The sequence below is a fragment of the Prenolepis imparis genome, unplaced genomic scaffold (genome assembly GCF_030444845.1).
Source record: "Prenolepis imparis isolate NDT839.2.m4 unplaced genomic scaffold, iyPreImpa1.0 SCAF_8, whole genome shotgun sequence".
NCBI lineage: Eukaryota > Metazoa > Arthropoda > Insecta > Hymenoptera > Formicidae > Prenolepis > Prenolepis imparis.
The window spans coordinates 3,077,673-3,099,079 of NW_028141166.1; the positions used below are offsets into that span (position 1 = coordinate 3,077,673).

At 38.9% G+C, this 21,407-nt stretch overlaps 1 protein-coding gene across 1 annotated transcript; it reads right to left on the reverse strand.

The window, feature by feature from the left end:
- Positions 1 to 3,750: 3,750 nt before the first annotated feature.
- Positions 3,751 to 5,049, reverse strand: LOC145939288 (uncharacterized). Its single transcript, XM_083043523.1, has one exon. The coding sequence runs from the start codon at positions 5,047 to 5,049 to the stop codon at positions 3,751 to 3,753; it is 1,299 nt and encodes a 432-aa protein (XP_082899649.1).
- Between the last annotated feature and the right edge of the window lie 16,358 nt (positions 5,050 to 21,407).

Consider the following 21,407-nt stretch of genomic DNA (forward strand, 5'->3'; position numbering starts at 1 on the left):
AAATCTAAAAAAACTCTTCTATTTTCTAATGTGCTTAAATTAAGCTTCTTTAAAATCACATCATACGTATGATCGGAGAAACGCATTGGCTTATCCGTAAGAAAACTCATCCTGCGGAGAAATCGATGCTGAACTTTTTCAATTAGAATGCAACAATTCTTCTGATATATGGATCCCAGACAATCGAAGCATATTCCAGCTGAGACCTAACAAGCGTGCAATACAACAATCTTAAAATAAAAATATTTTTAAAATACTATTGTTCTGGATCCCATTAATCTTGTCGATTTCAGGGAGTCTTGATAAACTATATTGAGCAATTTGTCTTGTCAAAGCTCATCGATTACAAATTTCTTTATTATTAGATATAATAGTAAAAAGAATATTTTTTCCTTGATCTTTTACCAAAATTAATAAAATATTTTTTAAGGGAAATAATTTTTTTATTGAAAAAATGATTCTCGAAGAAAAGGAAATAATCTATGATAAAACAATTTATTTTTTATTAATAAAAAATTTTATTTTATATTTCAATAAAAGATACATTGCTTAAAAATACACTAATAAAATTATAAATGATCTTGTGGGTACCGTCGCTAGGGGTGATGTATGTGGTAGAACAACTCCGTGTAAAACAACAACTTGGTTTATTGATAACTATGTGAGAGCCGGAGAGTATGCGTCCGCGTCGAGCGCTGAGATAGAACTGAATTTTTATTTTGTCGCTTCTTCCGACCCTTGCGTAGAGATATCATTGACAATAAATTTTGACAATTTTGGAGTAAAACACGAGGTCTCACCGGGCTCTCTCTATTGCTACGAAAGGGCAATCGGAAGGGTTCTGGGCGACACATGCCGAAGACAATGCGCCTCGGCCATGTGTGTCGAACCCGCGCAGCAGCGCGTACCGGTGAAAATCTCGGATTTATGATAGGCAAAAGGATGGAAAATATATGCCTTTATTTTACATGTTTGCAACAGCCTGCAATAGCCATGTGTTATTAATAAATAAACTAAAAACGGCAGAAGGGTAAAAAGAATGGAAAAGTGAAAGTTAAGAGTTGGCGAGCGGGCGTAGCGCATATGCGTCGCTACAATCTTTATTTTACATTTTTTATTTACATTTTTCTTATAGCTAGGTAAATTTACATTTTTGCTTCCTCATAGAGGAAGCTTTGTTTTCGTGAAAAATTTTTTTTTTCGGATTTCTATGCCAATGTGTTTAGAATGTTCCAAACATCAAAAAATCACATTTTTACAAAATATCTGTATGTATGTATGTATGTATCCATCTACGGATTTTTCAAACGTCCATAACTCAAGAACTGCTTGAGCTACAGCGCTTTAATTTTGCACATAAGTAAAGTAGTACAACACTTTTATTTACTGTAATTTTTAGAAAAATTCATAAAGTGTTTTAGATTTTAATCCAATTTTAATTTTTTTTTTAAATGGCGTGATTTCTCTAACTTCCGTAAATTTTGAGATATCGGGTTAAATTTTTTTATACAAATAGATTATCATTAAAGGTTGGTTGGTATTGAATTTGGCTTGAATCGGCTAAGTGGTTCTTTTTCTATAAAATTTTAAATTTTTTAAAAAAGGGCGTGATTGCTCTAATTTCCGTAAATTTTGAGATATTGGTTTAAATTTTTTTACATGAATAGATTATCATTAAAGGTTGGTTGGTATTGAATTTGACGAAAATCGGTAAAGGGATTTATTTTTTATGAAATTTTAAATTTTTCAAAAAATGAAAATTTTACGAAAGAAACATACGAAAGGAACATACAAAAGGAAGTACATACATACATACATACATACGTACACACATATATATACGTGACAAAAAATGTTATTTTATATGAAACAAGTGTGCAAATTGGAAACTTGCACATTGCTTCCTCACCATTCTATTTCGCTTATTAAGCTTCCTCTATGAGGAAGCCAAAATTGAAAAACTAGCTTGCTCATAGAGAAAGATTAATGAGCGAAGTAGAATGGTGAGGAAGCCATGTGCAAGTTTCCAATTTGCACACTTGTTTTTAACTATGGACGCGTAAATTTCGGATCGCCAGACACAAACAATTCTTATATAGTTATCACACACGTAACTCTCTAGCTCATTCGTCATATTACCTAAGAAATTACCCATGCGTGGTTCGTATTTGTGTGAATCACCGGTACTTACATAAATACACGAATTGATATCATAATATAATATGCGCCTGTTTAATTTCTCCAAATATTCGTTAAATTTTAATCGTGCCAGTACCGTCGTGTAAGCTGTTATTATTATTACGTTAGTAAGAGGCAATGGTATGATTGCCTCTTCTCGCAGTCGAGACAAAATATACCTCGTCATTTACGGGTAATATAAGTAGTATATGGGCCACTATAGCGAGTCAAAACAAACCCCGACCACTCGGCCACTGGCGCCAGAGGGGCGTGGCTAGACAGGGCTTTTCGATCGCTGATTGGTCTATTTGTTTAATGGAGTCATTAGACCCAGGGTTCTGATAGGCTCTCTCCATAGTGGCCCAGCATTCTGATTGGCTGATTTTTTTTGGAAAGTTGGTGGGTGAGTAGGGAGGGTTTTGGAAAAAGCCGACAAAATGGCGATAAAAATCGAGGTATAGCGAAGCCGGCGTGGGGGTTTATGACACTCCGACCGTCTATGATAGGCTCTAACTATAGTGGCCCAGCACGCTGATTGGTTGATTTTTGTATTTGGTGGGGAAGGGGGAGAGCGGACAGGGTTTCTGAAAAAAAGCCGATAATATGGCGATAAAAAAATCGAGGTATAGCGCTGCCGTCGTGGCGTTTATGACACTTCGCACGTCGCACGTCTACCTGTAGCGATAGAGCGGATAGGCCCCGGTGACTATGTATAGCGCTGAAAAAAAGATAAAAAATATGAGCATGCACTAATTTCGACTGACCGCTTACTCAGTGTCGTATTGTCAAATATCGTCAGCACCATCGGTAACAAAAGAAACAAAAAATAAATAAAAAATACAACTGGCCAGCGTCCGTTTACAATTTCGACTAATCGCTTACTCAGCGTCGCATTGTCGGATATTATTGGCAGCTCAGGTCACAAAGGAGGCCTAAGAGAAAACACGTGCGTTCGAGTTCGTATTTAGTAACGCTATGTCCAGGTTTTGTTGCTGAAAAGAATAAAATTATTTCGAAGTAAAGGGAGGATAGAGAGAAGGAAAATATTAGACAATTTGAAGTACAAAATTTTACTTTATGCTACTTTTTAAATAAAATTGATATTATTACATAGACGTGATACATAATATATATTTTCTTTATAGCTTATTACACTTAAAATTACAGGAACAAAACATTTTATAAATGTTACAATTATTGTTACAATTATTACTAATACTATATACAAATACTACAACTATTACAATAATTTACATTACTTTCCTAAAAAATGTATAAAATTCTTATATCCTACTTTGAAAGAAAGACGTGGAAGACCGAAGAAAAAACGCGAGAAAAGAATATTATTCCGATGATAAATAACCGTACGGAACTGAGTAGCGGCTATTAATAAATCTACGTTTTACCAATACTGGTGCGCATATTTTCGTCTCGTCCCGCGTTACAATTTCATGAAACGCGGTGTGTCGAATTGCTCTAAAACGTAGATTTATTGTAGTTTCATTTTCTTCTTCTCCTTCGTCATCTTCTTTTTCTTTTTCTTGATTCTTTTCTCGCGCTAATAATAATTTTTTATTTGCTCTTAAAATTAACGTGCCGCGAATTCTCGTAATTAAGGGTTATTCCTTTAACTTTACAAGTCTCATATTCACAGCCCCCGGGTGTTCGCACAATGTAAGCGTAAAATTTTGGGCCACCGGACACGAACTCTTCGATGTAGCTACCGCGACTGTAGCTCTCGAGCTCGTTGGTCATATCGCCTAAAAAATTACCCGTGCACGGCTCATATTCATGCGGATCACCGGTGCTCACATAAATACAGGAATCGGTATCGTAATATAACACGCGGCGATCTAAACGCTCTAAATATTCGTATAATTTTAATCTTGCTTGCGCGGTCGTATATGCAGCTATTACTACATTGGTTATCGGTGAGGGTACGACAGCCTCTTGTCGCAATCGCCACGAAACATATATTATCTCGTCGTTTACAGGTAATATATCGGTTATCTCGTGCTCGGGATTTGTTAATAATGACATAAAATGCTGCTGTGTTTTAACGACTTCGGTGTTCGACAAATTGGATCGCTGGCCAAATTTTCCCCAGAATGAATTCAAACAAAGCTTCGCGACCGAACGTAAACCAGGGTTTCGCGCTATGTTACGCTTATCGAGAACAATACCCTCGGTTTCCCCGTACTCCCTCAGATATTGCTCTTTAGCGTCATCGTCCTCGCATTCGCTCGGCCACCCACTTGCTTCCTGTTTAAGTTGTAGAAATGAGTTTATATATTCGGCGAACAATCCACCTTGCCGTGTTTCGCGATTATATTGACTAATTTCATATTGCCAAATTTCATTTACTTTTATCACAAGATAACCCTTTTCGATGGCCTTGCGTAATTCGCAGGACACCCACGTGCCCTCGAATTCGCGTTCGCTAGGACGCTCGTGCGTACACGCCGACTGCGAAAATGTTTCGCAGCAACTGCGACATAAGGCAAATAACAATTTTCCGTGCGAGCGATACGGAAGTACCGGATGAAATAAATTGCGCGGTGCAAGTACTGTACAACGTACGAGGCCTTCGACAGAGTCAAAATTATAATTCGGTGCCGTTCCGATTAAAGTGGAGCATTCATCTCCGATATAAATGACAGGATGGCCGATAGGGAAAGCATCCGTCTTCAATACATACGGGTACAAAGAACATACGTCCACGTAACGTATTTTCTCCGCACCCAAAATTTTGTAAAGTGTCGCGATATTTCCCGTACGTCCACCGAAAAATCCGTCGCGAGGATCGAGCGGTGCTGTTTCCAGCAACGGATGCTTCTCAAGAAATTCGCGCATCTCGCGATTATCCCGCATTTCTCGAAAGCACACTCTCACTTTTCTGTCACCAAGTACCCCCGTTGTCGAAGTCGCCACGAGATCGCGAGAGTTCGCTCGTATCGCGAGTCAATCGTGTCTCTACGCTCCATAGCCGACGGAAGCGGTCTATCGCGATTTATCGGAAAGCACGAAGTACATCCATGCCAAAAGCAGCCGTGGAATTGCAACACGTGACGAGATGTTATTCCCGTTTCCGATGTCTTTTCATAATAACCATCAACGAGTGTGCCGTCGTTCGTGCGATATTCACGTGCACGTCCTGCGTGGTTTATAGGATGACCGAGCTCGCGCTCCTTCCATATCAACCACTGCAGAGCTTTACGCGAATGCGTGTTCGCTTTTCTGTAGCCGCCTGCTGGAATGACACCTATCGTATTCGTGTGTAAGAAGTTTTTCCGAAAAACTGTCATACACGTCGAAGCAATAGTTGTACATTCCTCGAACGGGCATACATTTCCGCGATCTATAAAAATTTTTCTAAACGCCATGCACGCTCGTCGAAGTATATCAACATCGGTACGGCAATATTGCACTATCTCGCGTTGAAAATCAAACACAGAGTTTTTTAGCCGCATGTTAGTGTGCCACGCGAGAAAGCGTTCGCGCTCTTTCGATTTCATGGTTTCGGGAGAGTAGTAATGCGCGGCGGGTAATGGTCCAACATACATTTGATTTTCGACAGTATTGAATAAGTGCGGAAATATGCCTTTATCCGCTGTATCCTCCAGCCCGAAAGCTTTCGGCAACTCGGATAAACGCGTCGGCATATAATTTACGTTATCGATAAACTTTGTATGTCCAACCGTTAATACGACGATTTTAGTTCCGTTCAGAATAACTTTCGGCACGAGATTGACGCTATTTTCCACAATATGTTTCAAAATAAATTGAGCGTCGAACGCTTTCGCATTATGCGCTATGCATATGATCTGTTTGAAATATTTCGTCCTTCGCGTTGCGAAATCGACAAAATATTTCACCGGATCATTACGAAACACGAACTCTCGCACTCCGCACCAGCGACAACGCACGGACATGTCATTGTTTCGCGCGCACGCTTCGCAAATTTGTTGCGCGACGCAGAGTGTCGGAACGTGTTTTTTTACTGACGTCGTACCTTCGATCGTCTCGTCCTGCCGCGTTTCGAAATCGTAAAACACAAATGCTACGCATCCTTTTCTGTCTTTATATGAAAATGTGTTCGTTTCCTCATTATCAATTGTGCTTTTTTCCTCCTCGACGGCTGTATCTACTGACGTTGTCGTCGCTTCTACTACCGGAGGCGATGTCGACGACGAGTCCGGCAGAGGAATTAACGACGCGTCGAAGAGGCCTCATATAGCATAAATGATTTCGAGGTTGCGCCGAATGACATAATCTGCAGTAAGAAACTCCGCATTCGTGTTTCGCTTTCGCTTTAACTACACACCCGCATTTATCGCAAAATCGTGTGACACTACAAACACTGGCGGACGATCTACCGTCATATGATTTTTCACTACGATGACGCTCGAAACACGTTGCACCGTAAAACGTCCGATTGCACGCGCCGCATTTTACGTTTCGTACGTCAGAGTGATCGCACGCCGGCACGATAAAACAACGCGGGCATTTATTTGAGCATCGGTGACCGCTACCTCTATCGTTTCGAAAGCCTACATTGCACGCTACGCAATAATTACGAGAACCCGCGGCGGCTTTTAAATTTAATATAGGGCTGTAATGACGTGAATCCTCATAATACATAATATTTAGCGAATAAGAGGATTCACGTCCGAGAGAAGCGAGTATCGCTGTACCGTCATAGAACGGTTTCTCACCGCGACCGAAAGTACTAAAATTATATACGACGATAGCGATATTGTCTGCGGCGAGATATCGCTGGAAGCGCTCAATTTCATAAACCCCGCATCCCTCTTCGGGTATTATTACATCGGCATTTTTTGTTAATTCTAACGCCCACTCGCACTGTAACGCCGATTGCTGATGTCTTACTCTATTCCATTTTTCGTGTAACTCTCCCGTACGAATGTTACCGCGTTCGCAATAAGTTTTCGCTACTACGAGAGACCGGGGAAAACACAAGTTGTCGGAATTATTTATTTGGACTATTGAGCGCTTCGCGATATTTTCTCGCGTTAATGCGACACGCCCGCGCCCCAAAGGAACAGAGATGTTGTAAATAAGTACATTAAATTGTTCCGCGATATCGAGTCCTCCCGCGCTCTGCGCTACCGCGCTCACAAGGTCCCAAATATCCCCGTAGGTCAAATCACGCACTGGACGAAAGGATAAACCCGCGGGTCCGTGTGATAAATTCGGCGAATCGAACGATAATCCTACATAATCACCCGGTTCACTCGAATTTATCGCATATTCGTGAATTTCTCGAAACGCATTTTCTAAAGAACGATAAATATCTCCGCCTTCGGGTAATGGACGTATCGCGAAACTCGCCTCTCTACCGATTACCCCAAATCTCCTAAATCTACGGGCATTTTCACTAATCAAATTTATATAATTAAAATTATCGCCGACCTGCTGTTGCTGTTGTTGTGGTTGCTGTTGCGATTGTCGTTGCTCCTCCTCCTCCACCTCCTCTTCTCCATCTTCCGTCTCAGACGAAGTATTGTCAAGATTTTCCTCTTCATTCTCCCCCCTCGTGATTACTTCTTCATTATTCTGCGAGTGTGATAATAATGTTCTCTCAGACGCGTTGTTTTGTCCACATCCTCTACCCCCTCCACCGCTTTGTACTATCGAAAAAAGAAAATTGTAAAATTGAATATAAATTGTATAAAATACTATAATATTGCTTTTATTTTATGCTCGAATTTAATCTTTGCACAGCCGCTAGTGTTATATTACAACGAGATAACTCACCTCGTGGTGATAATCGTCGTATCTCGAGTAACGCATCCCGCTCTCCTGCCGCTAATATTCCGGAGAATAGATAATCGGCAAGCGACGAATTGCTAAAAATTTAAATTTGTTTAAGATTAAGTTCTAACATAAAAATTTAGCAAAAAGTAAAACAACTTCGTTACCTTCCACGCAGGGATCGTATTCGCCTTCTTCGTCCTGCTCATAATTTTCTGCCTCCATTTCTTCTTCCTCTTCGTCATTTTCCTCCTTGTCTTCTTGCTCCTCTTCCTAGTCCATTTCTAATTTTTAATATTTGAAATTTTGTTATAAAAATAATATATAATTATAAAGTCTTATATTACTTCGTATATTCAAATTTCAACGCTTTGTACTTATATTTTTAAATATCTTCTTACCTTGTGTACAAGGTACACTACGCTATCCGCTGAGCTTACGCCAAAGATAGAATCGTTGTCGTCATCGTCGTCGCCGTCGTCAACGTCGTCATTGACGTTGGTTTCGATGTTATTATTATTATTAACGACTACAATATCATCTTCGTCGTCTAAAATAATACATTTATATATTAAGATTATTACAAATTTTTTATATTTCTTTTAAAAATATTTTTATTATTTTTTCTAAAAATGTTAACTTACCAGAAATATCAATAACAGCAATCGGAACATTTTCCGGTGGGTGTATTCGTACTCTTCCTGAAAATATTTAATTTTTTATCAGTAACTGTTATATATTTTTACAAATAATTATTTTATATTTTTAGTGCCCTGTAAACTTACGCGAAGGTCCTGCCTCGGGCTCTTCTTCCGCTCGACGTCTTCGGGTGGGGTGTACTACGGCGAGTTTTACAGAAGTATTCCGCGCTAGGAATAATTAAAAACGATTTAAAATTTAGGTTTATAATTTAATCACGGCCTCATTTTTTCTCGTCGAAAGAATGGAATAAAATAATTACCTGTTAACTGTATTCTACGTTGATTCGCTACTAGTAGATAGGCTACATACCCACCCACATCCTTTTCTTCGTGCTGCAAAGCCTCGCGCATTAATATTATTTCTGCGGCGGCGTTTAATAGTTCTTTATCACCGCCGAAATGCCCCAATCTATATAGTACTCCTAGTAAAGAATTGGAGATCGAACCCGCGAATTTCATGAAAATATCGTAATTATTACACGGCTCTTCCGTCAGCCATGATAAATACGACGCAGCATTTATCGTCGGCGCTAAATTCGCGGCCAAAGTTACGCATTCCGATATTAAATTTTTCAGAGCTGCCATTTTTTCCTTCTCGCTGCACTTAACGTTTACACGTAACTCACAACACGCGACGATAACACGATACGTGAAAACGCGTTCACGAAGCTGCGTAGCTTGGATGATGTCAAACTCAAAATGTGCATTTTCTATTACGTTACGAAGAATTTATACTTTATATCCACGCCCACCAAAAAAGCAGGCGTTGGAAAATTCAACATTTTCTTCGTTTATATTTTAAAAGAATGGGAGGCTCGAAAAATTTTCAATTTTCTCGCTAGCGGTTATTTCGTTTTTCGAGAAGAAGGCGGACGTAGAGCATTCTTAATCTACTTTACTTACCTATCGGATGATGCTTTTCTTAACATCTAGGCGTGGCAGAAAAGATTTTAGTTATTTAATTGGCGAACATCGATTTTTTTCTGACGAATATTCTAGCTGGTGTTTGAGTTTTGCAACTATTTCCTTAGCAGCATCGGGGAAAATCATAAAATCATTTGCTCTTATTTTTTCAGCTACAAAAAAAAATAGCTGTGTAGACTATAACCCTGTTTTTTTATCCTACCATATAATGTTGCGTGATCTAAATCACCGGCCTTACATTTTTTTATCTTCAAACATTTATTTTACTTTTATTACAGGCGATTTATTACACTAATCTTCGTCCTAATCCTGTGTTCTCGAGTTTCTAAATCCCATGCTATATTTTAAAAGAACAAAAATATTTTCAAATAAAATATAATCTCTCATACGTTTTCTTTTTGTTTAATGAGTTTAATGAGTTTTGTTTAAACATAAAAATTCGATTTGACATGAAAAATTGATTTTTTCGTTTATTCACTTACATATACAAATTTTTCTTTCGTCCTCTTCTCGCGTTACACGTGCGTCTCAATTCTCATCTCTAGAAATTTCTAAATATTTCTAGAAGTTTCTTATTTTTAACGCACAGGTCTGAACATGAAAAATCCTGATTTTTCACGTATAAATTATGTCTTTCCCACTTTGATTTTTTAAATTTTTGCGAGAGAGGGAGATTGGCAATATAAGCACGTCGACAAATCGCTCTTCCGTATTCATTCGAATTCAAGCATACGAAAACATAAGTTTGTGCTACGAAGAAAGAATTCCATGTGATTTCGCCATTTTGCTGCGTGTCGTGACTATTCGTGTCGTTTTACAAATGAAAACAATGGCCACACGTAAGGAAGTAACTAATTTTGCGAAATCTGAACGCGATCGCGATATTCGCAAGACGGATAACAACGACAACATCGACATCGATAACGTCGGAAGAAACGAGCAACGTTATTTATTGTTATCTACAACGTATGGACTTAATTCTTCGCACACTAAGAAGATACACATTGGTTTGCAATCGAGGAACGACGGCGGTGGCTTCGTACCGATTGTTAAATTATCAGGCAATTATGCCGATAGAATTTGCTTCGACGTCGACACGTGGCAGAAGTTTCAAGCCAATATGGAGCATATGAATCTATACTTGAATGAGACTCAAAAGATTAAACCTGATCCCATTATTATCGAGAATATTTCGATCAACTTCACTACTGCTTACGGAGCGAGGGCTGTACTGGTGACATACAAGGAAAACAAGGATCATGTTGCGAATGATAAGGTGGAAGAAGAATCGCAGCCGCCGTTGAAGAAACGAAAAACTTACGCCGTTGCGATAGTGATGCAGAAAACTACTTTCCTCGGCTTGGAAAATATTAGAAAATGCGTGGATGCGCATTTGACGCAGTTAGTTTCTATAGTCGATACTGTTAATGTAATTGCAAGATATTTAGTTAACGAAATAGAATTAAAACTTCCCTTGTCTTACATTGATCGCGAAATTATTAAACTTACTGTCAAAGGCAATTATCAGGAAATTGCACGTAATGTACAAACGCAAATAAATAACTTAACATTTTTAGATGTTTACTTTGACATTGTATTTGTAGAATTACTTTCGCTTCGATTTAATGAAATTGTTCGTATTATTTTGCGAAAACGCGAATCTTAATTTTATAAAAACAAAAATTATTATTAATAATAAATAAAATTGTTTATATCTTCAATCAGAACATTTTCTTTTATCCTCCCTATAATATTGCCTCCTTGTGCCTACTGCGAGCGTAGAACATTGCGACGTAAATTATAGTTTGATCCTCGAACGTTAAACGAGCTTATCATTTCCGTCACGAGTGAGCGGCATGGAGAGCACCGCGTACATAAGCTCATAAATAGCGGTGCTCGGAGAAAAACGCTGGCGCGAGCGCATCTCCGCGGAAACGCTTACTCGCGTCGCTCCTGCGGCAACGTATCGGCTAAATGGGCCGCGATGCTCTTCGCTCGTACGCGTGTAAGAAAACGCTAGCGCGAGCTTGCGGCCGCCGCGGATGTGGCCCCCGAAACGCGAGAATAAGCTTATGACACGGACAAAACCACCTCTTCAATATTTTAAAAATATATGCGACACGCGTGTACGTTTTTAACACACACACACACACACACACGCACACACGCACACACGCACACACGCACATACACAATAGTTACTAAATCGCATGCGTTAACTTTTTCATTTATGAACTCGTGAATAGAACCTAAATTAATCATTTCGCGAAATGGACGTACGATGGAAACATCCGTGGACGTCGATCGTCTGCGGACCTACGGGATGCGGAAAAACAATTTTTGTGAAAACTTTTCTTCGTCATTTATCCGGCATGTCCGATGTTCGATTCGAGAGAATTTTATTTTATTACGCCGAATGGCAAGATGCGTATCAGCGCCTGCAGTGCGACACGAGTAAAAATAAACAAGAAGAAACAAACGATGTACATAATAACGGATACGGTGATACTTTGCTAAAAATAAAGAAAAATATAATCGAATTTCGCGAGGGGTTACCGCGTCCGGAAGATTATTCAAACGATCCGCTATCTCCAAAATTAGTGATAATTGACGATCTTATGAGGGAATCGTCATCGTGCGACGCTATCGCAGATCTATTTACCAAAGGAAGCCATCATAAGAATCTTAGCGTTATACTCATCTCGCAAAATCTCTTCCACCAAGGTCGCGGACAACGCGATATATCTCTCAACGCTAATTATATAGTAGTTTTCAAAAATCCGCGCGATCGTGCTCAAATTCGTCATCTCGCGCGTCAAGTATATCCCGACGATCCGAAATTTCTGGAAGAAGCATACTACGACGCTACCTCGCGACCTCACGGGTTTATTGCTCGATCTGAAACAATCGACTTCAGACGAATATCGATTTCGCACGTGCATTTTTCCCAGCGATACGTTGCATTACGTCTACATTCCTCGTAGATCGATTAGTCGAGCAGTAACGGAGGACGTATAAAAGGTCAGCATTTACATGCGAGACTTGTCAGTTACGCAACTTTAGTGTAATGGTAACACGCGGAAAAAGACAGCAAAAAGAGACATCGACGACGTCAAAAAATTCATCCGACGACGCGATAAAAATCGTCAGATGTTCCATCGGTGAGAGAAACGGCTGCCTTTTGAAAACTCTATATTATCTGAAGAAAAATCAAAGAGCGTCGTTCTTACGTACCGCCGACAATAATCTCATAAAGTGTATTCAAGAGTGTATTTATAATACTCTTAAAGGTAACGTGCCGCTCAATAATCACGAAAAAACACGTTTAGTCAAGCATAAATCTATCCTTCGACGCGTCGCTGCAAAACGCGGCAATTGGAAAACCAAGAGAAATCTATTGGTTCAGCGCAGAGGTTTTTTGCCCTACCTTATTGCTCCTTTGCTCAGCATTGTATTATCCCGGATTATCGGCGAGTAAAAAAAATACATCTCTGCAAATATTTGGTTTTTCCGTGACTAGAAAAGAAGTAATAAAAAGGTTTGAAGCGTTCTCGTTCGCCATATGGAATAATGGACAGAGCAAAAAAAATGGTACTGATTTCTACAGAAAATCTTGAAAGAATGCGACAAACGCAACATTATCAACAACAACCGGAAATAGCGAAGACTACAACAATGCTGGATAACTCGCCGAAGAAAGAAAATACAATGATATCGAATGAGGAAAATGCTAATAATAATAACACCGTACGAACTCCTGGAACCTCCTTATCGCGACTCGACGCGGAAATGTGGCGTATTCTCAACCTCGCGACTCCCCTCGATGAAGGCGAAAGATGGAAATTGTATAAAGAAGTACTTCAGCGTTATCTTCACTTTGTTCGAGAAACGAAAAGACACTTACGCAATGATTCGCGCAACGATACGCGCAATAATGCCGACGACGCTAGTAATGTTGACAATGACGGGGGCGAAGACGATCAGGATAAAGATACCGAGATGCCCTTGGATGACTAACTTATGGAAATACAATCTTATGGAAATACTTCAATCAGCAGTGATAATACGGTTAGCGAAAGTAGTTTCGGGAAGAAACGTGCACAATCAGCGGAAAAAATCAAAGAAATACTCAACAGCGTGCCCCAAACTTATCGTTCCAAAGCAAACGCCTTATTGAAATATTTGTTAGATACCCCGTCATCGAAAATTAGTTGGGATAAACGCGGGCTCGTGACTGTAGACGGCGTCGTTGTAGCGGGATCGAATATTAGCGATCTTATAAACGACGCGATACGCGAGAGAAAAACGATAAAAGCAATCGGGAGATTTCAGTTTGCGCAATTACTGAACGACATAGGTACACCCACCAATCTTATAGGGAATCGCGATTTATTGACTACGTCCGCACGTAGATCCATGCGTATTGAGAAAACGTTACCGCGTGGAAGCTCCACTCCGAAAACTTTACTGTCGCGTTCAAAGTCATACGGTCGGGAGTTAAACGAGACCGAAGGAGACACGGTGTTTTTATCCGCCACTGACGACAGCGACGATAATAAAACATTAGTGCCGAATTCTTCGCCTAAGAAAAAGAAGGGTTTATTTCGCTGGAGTAAACTCGAATAATGGAACTCGAAAAATTGTATTACGTTCCTTCGCATTACGCAGGCTATTCCGCGACGGAGAATTTATCGCGAGCTGCTAAACCAAATTTTACGCGCAACGATGTCGTCGAATGGCTTAAATCGCAAGATGCGTATACGCTACATCGACCAATACGACGAAAATTTCCTCGTTTACATTACAACGTGACAAATATCGACGATTTATGGGAAGCAGATTCGATCTTCGTAATCTTAAGAACTATAATGACGGATATTCTTATTTATTGATAATTATAGATGTCCTTAGTAAATTCATTTGGGTAGAACCTTTACGCGACAAAACAGCTACCTGCGTGACAAAAGCCTTTCAGCGTGTACTTTTGAAAAACAAAGATCGCCAACCTGTTTAACTGCAGACGGATAAAGGTAAAGAATTTATAGCGCAGCCTGTACAGAAATTCTTAAAAGAAAAAGACATTCGTTTTCGCGTAGCCCGTAATCACGATGTTAAAGCAGCTGTAGTGGAGCGATTTAATAGGACGCTCAAACGAACGGATGTGGCGTTATTTTACACATAAAAATACGCGACGCTACATCGATGTTTTACAGGCTATCGTTCGCGCTTACAACCTTACTCGTCATACCTCTATTAAAATGCAGCCCGCAGCCGTTACGCGGGAAAATGCACGCATCGCGCGTGAAAATATGAATCGCCGATGGAAGGACGAAAACGAGAAGAAAAAGAATCGTGGCGATAAACAAAAGGCTAAATATAACGAGGGCGATCACGTGCGTGTCAGTAGGGCAAAAGTAGTCAGTAGGGATACTATGCCGGTTCTAACCCGGGTCCTCCGAGGGGGGCGCGAGGCGGGAGGGGGGGTTCTCCGCGGCGAGGGGGTATGACGTCACGCGGGGCGGGGGGGATCTTGTAGGCGAGGGGGATGACGTCACGCGGGGCGGGGGGGGGGATCTTGTAGGCGAGGGGGATGACGTCACGCGGGGCAGGGGCGCTTATCGCTGTGCGGGAGACGCTTATCGCGTATTGTTTTTCATAAACAAAACAGCGTATTGTATTACTTTGAATTATCTAACATGTTTTATTATAAACAAAACACCGCAAAATGAGCGCCGACATTCGGCCACCCTCGCGATACCTCCCCCACCCCTCCCCCATAAGGCGACGCGCTTTGGCGGTACTTCCGCCCTCCCCCTCCCCTGCCCATATGTGACGTTTCTTCCTCATTGTTTAGGAAGAATTCTTTTGCGATAATTTTGCCGACATTCGGCCGCCCTCGCGGTACCTCCCCCTCCCCTCCTCCACCTGAGGGGATCTTGGGAGGTCGCGCTTATCGCAATGAACACGTCGGGACATGTGTTTTTTTTCGCGGTAAAAGACCGTGTTGCATTACGCGCCGATATTTGGCAGCCTTTGCGGTACCTTTCCCCTCCCCCTAAGCGGAATTCTTTCTCATTGTTTAGGGAGCGCCGATGTCCGGCCGCTTGAATTTTTTTATAAACAGATAGCGCCCGATTTTATTACTATGATATTCCATTGTGGAATTTCAAGAGGGATGGGGCTGAAGCTTATGGAGAGTGGGTCCGTTTCCGCGTCAAAAAGTCTTCAGTATTCATATAGTAAAGAGCTAAGTGTCCTGTGTGAATTGCAAGTGAGAAGAAATGAATATAGAAGATGTAATTATCATCGAAGATAGTGATGAAGATGTGATTGCCATCGAAAATGGAGAAGAGGCCTTTGAGAATAATGAGGCCATTGAGGAAGATGAAGACATGTATATAGATGTTGAAGAAGTGGACAATGAAGAAGTTATGAACATAGAAGAAGAATCATCCGATGATGATGATGATGGTAATATAAGAATTTTAGAAGACTCCGATTATGATAGTGAGTGTAGTGCGGACCTTACTGAACAAAAACAAGTGCGGGTTCTAAAACGAGCTGATATCCACGATATTGACGAACTACAAAAAATGTGTTGCATTTCTTTTTATTATGAAGCTAATAACGACAAATTTTGCACAGCATGTTTTTTGCGAGTCAATGACTTATTTTCACGTGCTCGTGCTGTGCGGAAACACGATACTGAAAGATACATTTTACTTTTGGGAGATAGATGCTGCGAATGTCGATTATCAGTGTCTCAAATAGTATCGTGCAGTCTGTGCCCTATTTGCAGACAATAAACTTTGGGAGATTGTGCTGGGACACTTAAAGTGAAGATGGCGTCTCAGGAAAGATTGAAGAACATTCCAGTGACTTCGATGGTGCATTATTTAAGAAATCGCGAACTTGATGTGCAAAAACCTCAAGCAAGAGATGTAACCCATTTTCTACAATTTCATGAAAGGAAATTAATGCGAACTACCGTATGTAACTGCGTCATATCATCTAAACACAACCGAATCGCGTGTTTTCAGCGTCGATATCAAAAGATATTGCATTTTTTAAGTGGACAAGTGAAAGTTTGTAGGAACCCAATGAATATACCATTGCCACCATGGCCACCATTGCTATTGCCATCTAATCAGATCAAATCAGATGTGTTGTCAGAACATAATATTCCGGATCCGGACCTAGAAAACGATGAGTTGGATGTGAGGGGACCGAGAGTGTGTTGTAAGTATTTCTTTTTAATTTAAAATTTATTAAAATAATTAATAAAAAATTTTTTATAAACAGATAGCGCCCGATTTTATTATTATTTTTGTCTGTCATAGAAGGAGCATCCACGGCGCAGCCCCCACCATCGCCTGCCGCCCGACCGTCTCACCGCCTCGCAGCTACCGCCGCACCACCGCTTGCCGGCCCACCGCCCGGCCGCCCCACAACCGTTATCACATCCACTGCCGGGGAGGTCTATTTCATATTATTAATTTTTATCATTTATAATATTAATTCATTTTATTATCTATTACCTTTTTATATATTTTTTAATATTTTAAATTCTATACTCTTTTTTAAATTTTTATATTCTTATATTTTAAATTCTATACTCTTTAAATTTTTATATTCTTATATTATTCCTTTTATATTTAATATCAATTATTTGATATATTATTTTTATATATTCAATTTTTTCTTATATTCAGATACACCTGTATTACACGCATATATAATTAAAAATTATTAATATTAAAAGAAAAATATATTTATTCTAGAATAAGACGTCCTTCTCCCTCATCGCGACATTATTTAAATTATTAAAATTTATTATTAAAATATTAGTAGAATTAAATTCTCTCTGCTTCGCGTACGCTTCACGCTCTCCTAAAGCGTTTGCTCTCTCGCGGTCCCTAGCGTCGCGCTATCTTTCTCTTTCATGTATCTCGCCGAGCCATCTCTTTCTTCTCTCGCGCGTCATCTCTCACGCTCTTCACCGCTACATCTCTCTCTCTCTCTCTCTCTCTCGCGCGCGCTATCTCTAGTAAACGCTTCACGCTCTCTCTCTTCTAAGCGCTCTCGTGGCCCTTTTCGAGGGTATAAACAAAACAATATGACAGTGAGCGCAGGCAGCTCGAATTTATAAACAGATATTTATCACTATGGTATTCCTTTGTGGAAATTTTGAGATGGAGCTGAAGCTTATGGAGAGAGTCTGTCTCCACATCAAAAAAGTTTCGAACAGTCGCCGAGCGAAGTGTCAGTGTAAGTGCAATAAAGTGTTGTGAATAAAAGTGAAAAATGCCGTTTGAATTAGGAGGCATATTGGGCTCCAACTTTTTAGAGACCCTAATAACAGAATTAATTGGAAATATGCCCTTCTTAGGGCTGCAAAGAGTATTAGATTACAGGAAACCAAAATCATGGAAGATCTCATTTATTGTCAGCATCATAAGGGGTCTGTTTTTAACGTGTGCGTTGTCGGTAAGTTTTTTATTATTTGATTATATTATTCAATTTTTATCTAATGAATCTAATAAATTTGTTAATTTTAGAACATGAGAGAGGAATTCCCAGGCGACGACGAGTCGATAAATGGATTCATCGAAATCCATGGCTTTATAAATGTGTCGAAAATGAAAAAAGTTCGAATGTTGCGGCGACGGAATCGCCAGAACTTGGATGAATTGTGGGGAGATAGGGAGGAGGACCGCGAATGGACGTATCTAAATGAGGTGTGGTGGACGGATATTTTCCGACTTCGAGAATTTTTTGAGGAGATCGAGATTATATGTATCTATTTTATAATAAAAAAAAATGAAAAATATATATTTGTCATGTATAATTAAGAAAATACTAAAAAAAATGATTTTTCTGTTATGTAGGAGTCCCGCCTCGCAGCAGTCCCACGGCCGTCGCCTTGCCACCCCCACCATCGTCGGCACAGCCGCCCGACCGCCTCACCGCCTCGCATCAATCCGCCGCCGCTCAACCATCGTCGGTTCCACCGTAGCCACCTCCACCACCGACAATTTTTATATATATATTATAATATTCATTTATATTCTTATCTTTATATTCTTATCATTATATTCTTATCTTTATATTCATTTATATTTTATATCCATTTTATATTCACATTTATATATTCACATTTATATTCACATTTATATCCATTTATATCCATTTATATCCATTTATATTCTTTTAAACACACACACACACACAAACACACACACAAATGTATAATACACATTTATTCATAATTAAAAATAATTGATATTAAATTAATATATTCATTTTAAAAATTCCTGTTCTTTTCCCTCACTGCGTCATCTCTCGCGTGCGCCTCTCGCTCTCTTTCTCTCGCGTTCACCTCGCGCTCTCTCTCTTTCTCTCCTAAGCGCTATCTCTCTAGCAGTCCCTAACCTCGCGCTATCTCTCTCTCTCTTTCATGTTTCTCGCTGCGACACCTCTCTTGCGGTCCCTAGTCTCCTCTAAGCGCTATCTCTCGCGATCCCTAGCCTCGCAGTCCCTAGCCTCTCGGTCCCTAGCCTCTCAGTCTCTAGCGTCACGTTCCCCCTTCCCCGCATGACGTCATCCCCCGCAAGGACCGCTACAAGCTTCGTATGAGAGCTGGGACTGCTTACGGGTGGGAGAAAAATGGAGAATGGAAAAACATTAAGAGAACAGGATGTTTTAATTTTACTTGATGTGGTTTCACTTTTTACAAATGTACCTCTAGATCTTGCAATTGGAAGTATTATTAACAGATGGAATTATATTAAACTACACACAAAAATTCCAAAAGAGAAATTTATTTTCATGGTTACCCAGTGAGCAATATATTATTAAAAGAAATTCATAAAGTACTCAAGTTTAAGAGTCGGACTTCCGATAACTCCATCAAAATGATAATATTATGATATCAATAAGTCCTCCAATGCGTCGATTTTAGAGGAAAGAAAGACATCACATAAACGATATTTAAAAGAATTCCACAATCTGACTTCTTTTAAATATCAAAAAAAGGTTACCGTTAAGAATTGCTATTTGTAGTATTATATTTTTACATATTTTTTATATTTAAAAAAAATATAACTCTTAGTATACATTTCTTTTATAACATTTTATTAAAATTAAAACAGGTTTCAAAATGCCCATAGACTTTGAATAAAAAAACTTTATGATTGCAACGTGCTTTTTGCAGACGTAACCCAACTTCTTTGGTTGGATATAGAGGCAACATAGAACAAATAACAAAAATATATATGAAAATATATAATCTCTATTTTATGCTCAAATACATATTTAATAATAATATTTATAATTTAAGAAAGAAAGATTAAACGTTAATATCGAAGAACGTAAATGCTATCTCCTTGAAATTCAACTCAGAGCACGCAGTTCACACACGTATATGAGGCTTGCCCATGTGCGGCGTTCGTAAAATAGCACGCTTGCTAGAGACTCTACAGACATCTATGAATAGACAACATAAAGAGCTCTTCTGAAAGATATCTTACAAAAAAGATAACTTACTAATATCATTTTTGAGAAAAATTAATGAAGTCTTCAAAAGTTCTCTTAAAGAGTTCTTCCTCTCAATAATGCTCACTGGGTAACTTTGTTTTATCATCTACTTATTTCATATTCAATGAAAAAATTTACAAACAAACTTATGGTACTCCCATGGGTTCTCCGTTATCGCCAATAATTTCAGACCTAGTTATGCAAGATCTAGAAAATTCCATTATAAACACATTAGATACAGCAATATCATTCTACTATCGCTATGTAGATGATATCATATTAGCAGCACCAGCGAATACAATAACAGACATCGTTGAAAGATTTAACAATTGTAACAATAGATTAAAATTTACTGTTGAATGGGAGGCCGATCGTTGCATGAGTTTCTTGGATTTAAATATCATAGTTAATAACAACAAAATATATATAGATTGGTTCCAGAAAAAAACCTTTTCAGGAAGATCACTATCTTTTTATTCCAATCACCCTATTTGTCATAAAATAGGTACGATTTGTAATTTAATTGACAGAGCATTGCTATTATCACATCATACTTTCCATAAAAAGAATTTAGAGAAAATTATAAATATATTGCTCTGCAACGGTTTTCCTCTCCATCTCATTTTTTGATGAAATCAATCGCAGGATAAAATACCTCATTAAGAACAAATTCAACAACAACAACAATGAAATAACTTCATCACGGTTGACTAAAAAAAAAAAAAAAAGCTGAAAATAAGTTCTTAGTTATACCATACTCGATTTCCGAATCGATTACCCATTCAATGAGAAAATCGAAACATAAAGTGGGATACAGAATACTTAATAAACTTAATAAATTTATTAAAGTATATAAAGATAACGGGAATCCATCTTATAACGTAGTTTATAAAATAAATTGCTCAGAATGTAACGCTTCCTATGTGGGGCAGACAAAAAGACAGTTAAGATCTAAAATCAAAGAACACATAGAAAATATAAAATTAGATCCAACAAAGCAGTCAATGATTTCAGAACATATTACAAATCAAAACCATGCTTTTGATTGGAATAATGTTAAAATTTTAGACCGCGAAAGCAATTATAACAAAAGACTAATTTCCGAGATGTTACATATAAAAGAACAAAAACTGTCTTAATCTAAACAAAGACACGAAATTATTGGGTGGGTCATATTTTGACATTCTCGATTTATCTTAACAGATAAATAATTGTTTACAGTTATATTTGTTTCAATCTGTTATATGTTTATGATTAGCTTATTTACATATTTAAACCGAGTTGATGTACCAC

Bases quoted from the DNA above. Each gene is read 5' to 3' on its own strand.
- LOC145939288 (XM_083043523.1), bottom strand. From the start codon at position 5,049: ATGCGGGATAATCGCGAGATGCGCGAATTTCTTGAGAAGCATCCGTTG.